The sequence below is a fragment of the Monodelphis domestica genome, chromosome 2, assembly GCF_027887165.1.
Source record: "Monodelphis domestica isolate mMonDom1 chromosome 2, mMonDom1.pri, whole genome shotgun sequence".
In the NCBI taxonomy this organism is placed as follows: Eukaryota; Metazoa; Chordata; class Mammalia; order Didelphimorphia; family Didelphidae; genus Monodelphis; species Monodelphis domestica.
Genome location: NC_077228.1, coordinates 138,997,448 through 139,008,241, shown reverse-complemented (window position 1 = coordinate 139,008,241; position 10,794 = coordinate 138,997,448). Strand labels below are relative to the sequence as shown.

Here is a 10,794-nt window from a genome sequence, read left to right as displayed (position 1 = left end):
ATAGGGAAATTTTTAGGAATCAGGTAGTAGGAAATATTCATCATAGTCGGAGTTTGCTGCTTACACTTTTAGCTCTATCACTTTTTGCTCTGAAAATGACACAATACAATATTCGTGAAGCATTCAGCCCTAGAGATTACTAGCTGTGTGATCTTGGGCAAGTTTCTTAATCTTTGCTTTCCTCAATTGTAAACGGGGGCCAATTACAGAACCTAATTGCCAGGGTTGGTGTGAGGATCAACTGAGATCTTAAAAAAGCGCTTAAGTATAGTGCATTGCACATAGTAGGTGCTATATAAATGCATAGACACGCCTTTCCCCTCTCTTACAGTAACTAAGTGTTCAATAAATTTTTATTATTTGATGGAGATTGGAGACTTGAGGGGTAAGTGTGTGCGTTGGAAGTTGGGGGAGGGGAAAAGGAGAGCACATCAGGATCTTGTGCTGTGGCTGCTGCTGGAGTCGTCCTTGCAAACCTGCAAGACGATTGGTATCACCGAAGGAGAAGGAAGTCCAGTTTGACGACCCTCAAAAAGCAGTTATTAATAATAGGGATACTCCCGGGGGAGGAGGCGATGGAAAACGATCCTGGGCAGTGTCGCCTCAGAACGCCGGCCGGCCGGCGCCAATTGCGGCGCGCTGGTCTAGCAGCAACTTCGTCAGCCTGGGATTGGGGGCCCTTTCTGCAAGCCGGAGGGGCCGGCCTTGGCTCACTCATCCTCCCGCCTCTTAACCTCCTCCAAGGCCTCCCCCAACCAAGTCCTCCCGTATCCCTGCATTCCGCGCAGTAGCTGCCGCAACATCACCGAGCCCCCCTCTTTCTTCCCCTCCCTCCGCCCTCAACCCAATCCGGCTCCTCAGCCCCCTCCTTCCTTATCAGCTCGCGCACCCATCAATCCCCGTGCCCTCCGCTCCGCAGCGGCGCGTGCCCAGGGCTTCGTCCGCCCGCGCCCCCGCGGGCTTCGGACCGACTAGAGGCCGGCGGGGAGGGAGGGGGCGGAGTGGGAAAGAGTAGGGGTGTTGGGGTGTGCGGAGACTGCCGCCATGTTGGATCTGGACTCCTTGCTGCCAGCCGCCACCGGTGTTGGGTGCTAACTAGGAGCAGGGAGGTGGAGGAGTACGCCGAACGAAGCTAGCAGCGGAGAAGGGGCGCGAGCGCGGCAGGAGAAGGGAGAAGGGCGGGGGAGGAGGGGAAAAGGAAGGGAGTGGTCGGGAGCGAGCTCGCGAGGCGGAGGCGGCGGCGGCGGCCTTTGCTCCCCGCCCCCCTCCTCTCACCAGCGGCGGCTGTGGTGGCGGCGGCGGCGGCCCCAGCCTCAACCCCTCCTCCTTCTCCTCCTTCTCGGTTTGAGCCACCCCCCCCACCCCCCCCGGAGAAAGATGCCCTTAACTCTGGGGCGTGAAGAAGAGAGAGAAGCCGTCTCTGCAGCCGCCTCCAGAGCCGCCGCTTCGGTCCTCTGAATTCAGAAAAACCCCCAGCCTTTCCTCGCTCGCTCCCTCCCGTCCGTCCAGTCTATCCACACGTCAGTCGGGGGCCTTGGGAGCCTCGGAAACGGCCCCGAGGAGACGAGGAGGAGGAGGGGAAAGGAAGAAGAGAAGGAGGCGGCGGCCGGCAGTGAGGGGGGAAAGCCTAGAGACCCGAGAGCACGACCTCGGTGCCCCAACGGACAGCCAGCGGGCCGCCCTGACAGCCATGGAGGGGGTTTGTCAGTGGGGTTAGTCAGCTCTGCCGTGGGAGCCGGGGGTGGATCGATCGCCACCCCCCTCCCTTCAGCTCCACCAGCCCCCGAGGAGAAGGGGGGGGCAGAAAAATGAAGAGTTTTATTGGGAACCTCACAGAAATAGGAATGACTGCAAAGCCTTAGGGGGAAAAAAAAAAGACGACTGGGGGAGGATAAAGACTTGGCCGTGCTCTGTGGAGGGGCCGCTCCATAGACCTCCACCCTAGCCCCCCACCTTCGCCTCTGAAGGAATTGGCTACTGATGCATTATTCAAGTGTTGGTGGGGGGAATTTACATTTGGGGTTCCGCCTCCCCCTTGTTACATATTTTGTTTTCTTGCTACTTTTTTCTATCCACCCTTCAAAAAGTGAATTGCTGATGCCTTCCGGGCTTTATTCTTTAATGATGCAACGGGATTCATTTCAGGATTGTGTTGCATGAGTTGAATTTTGAATGAAGGAGAATTTTTTTAAAAGAGGTGTTGGCTATTTGGTTGTTTACTTTGAATTATAATAATTATTTGTTATTTAAATATAAAATTATATGTATTCCCCTCCCCTCAAATGCAGTAAAATATATATGTATATTTTGGGTAACTTTTCCCCATTAAAAAAGTGTGTATAAGAAATTGAACAGGCTTCAGTTAAGTGAGGTTGTCATCGTGTTGGATTTTTTAATTCAGCACCAGGACTGCACTGACAGTCGTTTACATCACTACTGGTTTCCTTTTTTGAAAACCATATGTTTAAAAGTTAGGCTCAATCATAAAAATAGTAATAGTAATTGGAAGGACGACCAACACAAATTGAAGCAACCATGTCTGGAGAGGTGCGTTTGAGGCAACTGGAGCAGTTTATTTTGGATGGACCAGTTCAGACCAATGGGCAGTGCTTTAGCGTGGAGACATTGCTGGATATACTCATTTGCCTTTATGATGAATGTAATAATTCCCCACTGAGGAGAGAGAAAAATATTGTTGAGTACCTGGAATGGGGTAAGTGCATGCCTTTCTTTTACTACTTGATGTTTGTTTTTTGGTGGGAAAATGAGTTGATATCTTTCAGGGTATGAATGTATTGTCCTCTTTGTAATTTGCAGGTATATATGTTTTATTCTTCGATTTAGAGAGTAACTTAGTTTTCAATGATGAACATTTTCTGGTCTGGTAAATGGATTTGCAGGTGTGAATTCAGTGCTACTAAATTGTCTTAATTTTAAGGCCTAGCCCATGGAGAGTTTACATTTCCAGGTCAGCAGGAAGAAATGATGGATGGATTCTCTGAAGGCAAAAAATAACTCTTGTCCCAAAGGCCTTTGGTATATATATTCAGTAAAGTTCATAGACATGAAATTGAAAAGTACTGATAGCAGTTGAAATACTTAAACTCAATGCATGATATATTTGAAATAATTGTAAAATCGGGATTAAAATAATAACTCTAAAAGGCAGTGCAGCCCTAAAGATTTGTAGAGAATTTTACATTAATCTGTATATAATAGAATGCATGAAATGAATAAAGGGGAGTATTTGTGTGTATCTTTTTAAGTTCATTTTTGATCAACATATTGACATGTTTTTAGAATTCTGTGGTTGTGTTCTTGGGGAGGGATGCTTGGTAGCATTATCTTGATTGAATTGGCTATACTCTTCTTTATTCTAAATATAGCTGTAACTAAGAAGATAGTCCCATAGATGGAAGATGAGAATGAGTGTTTCATGTGATCTTTATGGTATAAAATTTATTGTTTTGATCAAGTATATTTTTAAAATATTGCTTCAAATTAAAAATAATTTCTTACATTTAGAAAACAAATACTATGAGACCAATTAATTGTTCTTAAGTTATAACACTATGTGAGTGTGTAATTAGAAGAATAAGCAGTATCTTCTGGGTTCTTTGGCTACTTTATCATCTGGAGAACACTGGGCTGAAAACATTTTTCACAATTTTAGAACACTGATAGCATTTTGATAGGTATTAAATTAGTAAAATTCTTATTTTCATATATAAAGACTGAGTAGCTCCTTTTTAAATTTGAAATGTTATTAATAATTAACTTTCCAGCTAAGCAATAAGGTATGCTTGCATTTAATCAGTTTCATGTTTTCCTGTTTAGAAATGGCCAACATTTGGATGTCATGAAATAAGTTAAAAATGTGAAGGGTAATTATATATAGTTATATATAGTTATCTGGGCTCTTATTGAGTGACATCTCAAGACTCATGTTACTTGAAAACTTTTTATATATTCACTTTCTTAGCTGTCTTTAAAAATGAGTATTTTACAAATCTGGCAGTTAAAAAACATTTCTAATATATATTTTTTGGCTCAAGTTTAAGGAACAAAATTGAAGCTTATATTAGAAAATAACAAGAAAGGAAAGGAAACACTATGTGGGTATCATTGTTGGGTGTGAAGTCATTTCAGGACTTCTAGGTCCTTTTTATAAAGGTGGTATTTGAGCCCCATAAGGTGTTTCAAAAGTGACTCCAACTTTCCCTTGTGACTTTGAGCAAGTCATTTAACACCAATATCTTCCCCCTTCCCATCTGCAAAATGGGGAAAAAAATTTCATATGCCAAAGATTATTTTACTAGTTTAAATTGAATATTAATAATGCAAATTCTATCACTTTGGATCATGCTGTTTATATTTTAGGAGAATTTTCATAGGTTTTCTATTAAAGTTTATTTTATTTCATTCATATGTAAAATGGAATCATGTTTAAGACAAAAGAACATAGTGATGTAATTTAAAGTATTTCTAGTTATTACAGTACTGATGTCCAAAAAGTTGATTATTTTTTAAAAATATGAAATACTTTTATTAGGGATCCTTAATTTAAAAAAATCTCATTCTCTTTTGATATTATAGAATTATATCTTTTCTTTAAATCTTTATGGTGTCTTTTTCTGTATTTTGGAAGAAATGTCCAGAATTCTTAAGGAAATTCTTTTGTTTAAACTTCCTTCTTGGACTAGATAAGGTTTGCTAAGTATTAAATAAGAAGGAATTTATATTGTACACTTAAAGTTGTATAAAGGTGTGGGGATAACTCAGAAGATAATGGTTGATAAGGCTTAGTGTAGCATTATTACTATACTGCATTTTAGTTATTTAAGAAGTTTGACATTTTGAAATAACTGCTTTTCTGTTCTTTTGTTTTATGATGGGCATCTGTTAGTTGATTGCTTTTGTAAATAATGCAGGTTTTGGTGACTAATAATAGTTAAGTCAGCAAAATTTTGCCGAACTCCTACTTTATGATAGAATATGCTAAGTGCTGCAACACTGAATATTTCCTAAATTGGGAATTGTCAAGAATTTAATATATTTTTAGAAATTTTCTCAGTGAGAAAGACCAGTTGCTTAAAGTGACAAATGGAAACATTTTAAAATGCTCTTTGTTGATTACTTAGTTGAATCTTCTTGAATTTTAAAAGTGTAAAAAGAGTACAAATATCCAGTATGTAATACAAAATTATTGGTTATGTAGGATGTTAAAGTAACCTAGCCAGATATATCTTGTGTTTTTATGCAGATGTTAGATACAACATCTTTGTGGAAGCTAGATTATGAGTGAGAATAAGTTAAACCCTTAAAGAGTATGACCAGGATCTTGGCTTTGGCTTTCTTGAGTCTTTTTTGGGTGGCACAATGGAAAGATTGATGGCTTTGGAGTCTTTGCATTGAAGTTCTAATGTCGTCTCTGATGCTTACTGGTATTTCTAATTTTGGGCAAGTCATTTAACCTCACCAGGACTCTTTCTTTATCAGTAAAATGAAGTGATTGAACTAGATGACTCCTTAAGCACCTTTCAGATTTAGTTCTTGTTTTGAAACAGTTATTCTTTGGGTTCTTAAGTTATTTTTAAGCTGTTATGTTGGTATATTGATTATAGCAACCAGAACTGCCAGTGAGAGAGAGTGGAGAATTTCAAATATTGTGTTGTTTTTCCTTAAACATTCATTACTGGTGTTGCTGATGACCTCAGGGAGGAAGTTGACTAGGAGTGTAGAGGATTGAAAAATGAGAAGTGTATCAAAAGAGGTAGAAGTATTAGGACATAAATCTCTCTTTGTTTAAACTTATTTGTTTTCATTTTAAGGAGCTGAAATTTACTATAGTTAGATCCTTGTTGGCTTGTTTATTTGAGTTTTGGTTTCTATAGAATTTTCAAGAATATATTTACAGTAAGTATTACAGAAAAAGAAACAACTTTTATACTTTAAAGACAGTGTTGCTTATTAATCTATGAATGTGGTACTTAGAAATGGGAAGTTGATTTTGGGGGCTTCTTTAATGCTTTTTCTACCTTAAATGAACATAAAGTATTAACATTTGATAAAACATGTAAAACTACAGAGAAGTTTTTTATTTCTGTGTCCTTGATTTTTTCTAAATAGTACTTTATGTAATTGTCAAAGTAATAAGAATTTTTATGGTTGATATAGTTATTCTGTTTACATTAATGAGTTCTACATAAGTAATGAACTTTAATGCCATAATATGTAATTGAGGATACTATTTTTTTAGTTTTCAAATGTTTCCTTTTATTACAATAAATTTAAAGTTTATACCCAATTTTTAGTGATGGCTGAATTAAGTGAGGAATAATGGCCCTTATTGAACATATATATGTCTTTTCTAGTACACTTTATACTTCACTTCAGGTGTTCCTAGTCATTCTTAATTTTTTTTAGCAGATTTTACTAATCATTCCAATTTTCAATTGATATGGAATGACTTACAGAATTTATTTTTACTTAAGTTCCTTAGTTAAGATTGTTAGAAAGGAATCAAGAAGTTAAACCTCTTCCCTCCCCCCAGCTATGAAGCAAAACTTTTTTGAAATATTTTGAATTAAATACATATTTAAGGAAAAAAAAGGAACTCTACTTCTGTTGAGGGCATTGATTTCTGTCATACATAATCCAGCCAGTTGTTAAATTTTGTCATTGTTCAGTGACAGCATCTCTTGGTATCTTACCATTTATCTCTACCTAGACTACTGTCCTAATTCAGGTCTTCAGCACCTTTTGCATGGACTTCTGTTTCCAGTTTCTCCTCTATCCAGTCCATCCAATTCAAAGTCACCAAAGTCTACAGATCTGGAGCTCAGAAAAAACAAATCCAAAAAACTCCCCAGCGCCTCAGTGATAAAATGAAGATTAATTAACCTTTGCAATTTAAATCCCTTTACAATCTGACTTCCATCCATTTCACCAGCCGAATTTATTACTTCCCTCATGAACTCCATTCTAGCCAAATGAGAGTAGTTTTCAGTATTCTTTCTCCTGACTACATGGATCTATACAAGTCAATGTTCATGTCTGGAAAGTACTTCCTCATCATCATTAGCTCACAGAATCTTTTTTTCCTATAAGGTTCAATCAAGTCAGGTACAACCTTCTTGGTGAAGTGTGCTCTGATATCAATAGGTATTATTATTCTCTCCCTGTTCAATTATCTTTTTATTATACATATATACTGTGGGTGAGTTGGCCCACTGGGACCATTCCTTGTAGTGTGTTCCCTGCATAGTTTTAGATGATTTCATGGAGGCTTGAGGAAGCCTTTTCCTGCCATTTGTGAACTAGTGCTTTGCATTATGCAATGAAGACTACCCTAATCTTAATTGGCTGTTCACCAAAAAGAGCTCAGGGCTTATACAAAAGCAGATTGCTGGACTTTATAGAGATTCTCTCTGATTGTTAGGCTTATGGACTATTTCATGATGGTCCAAAAAGTCAGATAGGGAAGAGAATGGAGGTTCTTCACCCAGCCTTCATGTGGCCCTCAGCATATGATTGGATATCTCTTCTGTGTGTGCTTCCCCCCTGATTTTAGGAACACGAACGCAAGTGGTAGATATAACCAGAACTTGGTAATCTTACGAATTTTGAAAAGTCCAGAGGTCCTGGCATGGGGGCAGCTGCAGTGGCTCCATAAAACGAGGTTCTTAATATTTTTTGGTGTTCATAGACCTCTTTAATAGTCTGTGAAGGCTTTGGATCCCTTCTTTGAATGTTTTTAAGTGTATAATATTACAAAGAAAAACAAAGGTTGGTGAAAATAAAGATGCTTTTTTTTTTTTTAACGAATTCATAGCCTTCCTGGAAACTGGCCACAGACAAAACCCTTCTTGGGTGGGGGAGACTCAGGTTAAGAACCTCTGCCCTAGAACATTAGTGACTGATGGCAGCAAAAGCTCAACATAAATATGTAAAGAGAACCAAAGAAAAAGACAACTTCAGGGAATGTGACACCCCCCCCCCCAAAAAAAAAAAGCAAAGTACTTTCTATGGATTCAAAAAAGGAGAAAATCCTGAGAGCTCAGCAGAGAGCTACACCAAAGGGAGAAAGGACTTTTATCATCAGAATTTGTGTTATTCCTTTATGTGTGTTCCCTACATGTGTGCCTCACATATCTTCCCATGGATATATGTATATTTGTAGGAGACCATATACCTCAGGTTTTTCTGGGAAATGTTTTGTGCCAATTATTTTTGCTTATACTATCATAGTAAATGATATAGTAAATAAACTAAAAAGTAATTTTACTGACTGATTTTTTAAAAAAGAAACATACAGGTTAGGAACTCAGAAGCCACCCTGTTAGAAGTATAGCCCTATAATGTTTTAGGTCCAGTTAGGTTCCCTCTTCACCAATTAGGTGCACTTCACAAGTGACAGTATAAGATGGGAGTATAGCCCCTGTGTATGTATTGTGTTTCCCCAGTAGATGTAAACTCCTTGAAAGTAGAAAGGGTTTTATTTGTGTCTTTATATCTCCACCCTGTGGCACAGGTACCAAAGATGACACACAGAGTGCTCTCTGGGCATGCAACCACCATTCCCTTGTACCCCCCACCCCCAGTTCATTACTATAAAGGCAGAGGGACTGAGGGAGCTGCTTCCTTCCCCATCTCCACAAAGCCTGATGACATTTTTTCACTTCATCCAGCAGCCCAATGAGAGTACTTTCTCCCTCTCCTGTGTGGGGTAAGGGGGTTGGTGCATCCTGCACTCAGGAGGGACATTGCACTTGGTCTCTGGGGTGGGTTCTGTGGGACCAGGCACTCAGTTATCACTAATCTAGTATTTTTTTCTACATAGTAGGTATTTAATATTTATTGAATTGTTATTGAATTTAATATTTAGGATACTTTTTAAAGTCCTGTTTTAAAGGGTCAGGAGTAGCTAGTCCCTTGAGTATTTATTTGTATTAATTTGCATTTGATAATAAGTTTTATTTGATTGTTTTATTTTTAAATTTATGTTAATAATCAATAACGAAATATTATATTTTATAAAGCATTATTAATAATAACCACAACAAAAAAACTGCCTGACTTCAGCCCAGTTGCAGGTCCAAGAGAGGAAGAGGGAGGAGTTACAATCACCTAAAGACAATCACTCTAAATGTGGGGATGCAAGAAAAGGGAATTTTGGGAAATTCTAAGGGACTTCTGGGGGATGAAGTCCAAAGGCTCAAAATCTCCATTTATACATAGTCTTTTTTATTAAAAAAAAATTATTAATAGAATTTATGTCCAGGTATTTCATCCTTTCCTTCCCTTCACCACACCATAGAAGATATCCTTTGGCAAACAGATAATGTCCTGCTTTTTGATTATCAAGAGGGAGGTGTTTCTTTGTTTCTTCTTCCTGGCCAGGTTTGGTAGGGTTGATTTCTGTCAGTCTAGGACCCTGGGGTTGGCAGCCTGAGAGATGAAGTTCAGAAAGATGGTGAACTCCTCTCAGTGAATCAAGATGGAGTCAGGGAGCCTATCCATCAAAACTTTCATGTTCCAAAACTAAACCCTACTTCAGATAGATAGGATTGAAATAGTCCTTGTTGTGATTAGATAAATGGATATGTGCAGATAGGATTAAAATAGCCTGTGTGTTGATTGATTGGGCTTCATAATTGGTTTTGTAAATTGCACATTCTGATTAGCTGGTTTTGGAGATAAAATTGTAACTCTCAAGTAACCACCCAATGGTGAATGAGGGGCGGGACCATTTCTGCACTAGGGTAAAAGAAAGCTGTCTGCTCCCGTTTTGTACTTGCTTGCTGATAGTAACACTTATAACACTGGCTCCTGAGTACCCATTCTCCTGAGGATAAAATAGAAGAGCCTTTGATACACTGATGCCAAGTTCAAGATTCTTTTGAGTAGATAGTCATCCTCTCAGCAGGATCCAGTACCTGGAGGTATAAGACCAAACTCTGGACGTGATTAGTATGTTATTTATTATCTTTAAGGAGAAAACTTATTGATGCTTACATCCCCACATCCCCTCCCACCCCCCATCACCATAATGTTGGAATGCCTTCTCCCATTTCCTTTTCCTTGTAACAAAGAAGTTAAGTAAAATAAACCAACATGTTGGTCATGGCTGACAACATATGCTGTATTCTGCATCTGTGGTCTGCCACCTGAAATGTTTTACTGACAGTTCTTTGGAGTCAAGATTGGTCATTGTATTATGAGGGTTCTGATGTCTCTCAGCATTGTTTTCCCTTATATCAAGTGTTCTCTTGGTTCTGCAGTCTTTGTTCTTCATTAGTTTCATCTAAATCAGTGAATTCAAGAGAAAGAACTAAGAATGTCAGAGGAGATACTGAGAACAAGACATTTCTAAAATAGAATGGCAGGGCAATTTTGCTTTCAGGGTTGAGGAAATTTTATTACCTTCTGAGGAAAAATGATGTGCTATTCTGATAGAGCAAATTTTATCCAGGGTGCCCCAGCTTTTACTCTGACATGTTGCCCTGTTGCTACTCTATCCTCAAAACTGGGCTTCTAGAAATCCTACCTTGAATGTGCTAAATCCATTCAGCTTTGCAACTTATCCCTTGTGTCATGCTATTCTGATTGGTGAAAACTCATCATAGTTAACTGCTACTATAGTCTCTACCATTTGTCACCTAGGACATCTGTTAGGATGTGTAAGCTCATTAAGAGTAGAAATTGTTTCTTTTTATTGACCTTGGCAATGCCTACAGATAAACAACATACATTTAAGTTCTTATGTACCAGGCCCTTTGCAAAGCTTTGGGA

The 10,794-nt window shown here is 39.0% G+C and overlaps 1 protein-coding gene across 17 annotated transcripts in view; it reads left to right on the top strand.

The window, feature by feature from the left end:
- The first annotated feature begins 780 nt into the window (after positions 1 to 780).
- The window catches only part of CDC42BPA (CDC42 binding protein kinase alpha), a 414,118-nt gene continuing 404,104 nt past the window's right edge, over positions 781 to 10,794 (top strand). For all 17 annotated transcript variants that reach the window (XM_001368345.5, XM_056816035.1, XM_056816037.1 and 14 more), the window contains exon 1: positions 781 to 2,713. In XM_001368345.5, the coding sequence (XP_001368382.1) occupies positions 2,536 to 2,713 (178 nt within the window). In that variant the 5' untranslated portion in view covers positions 781 to 2,535. The remainder of the gene's footprint in view (positions 2,714 to 10,794) is intronic.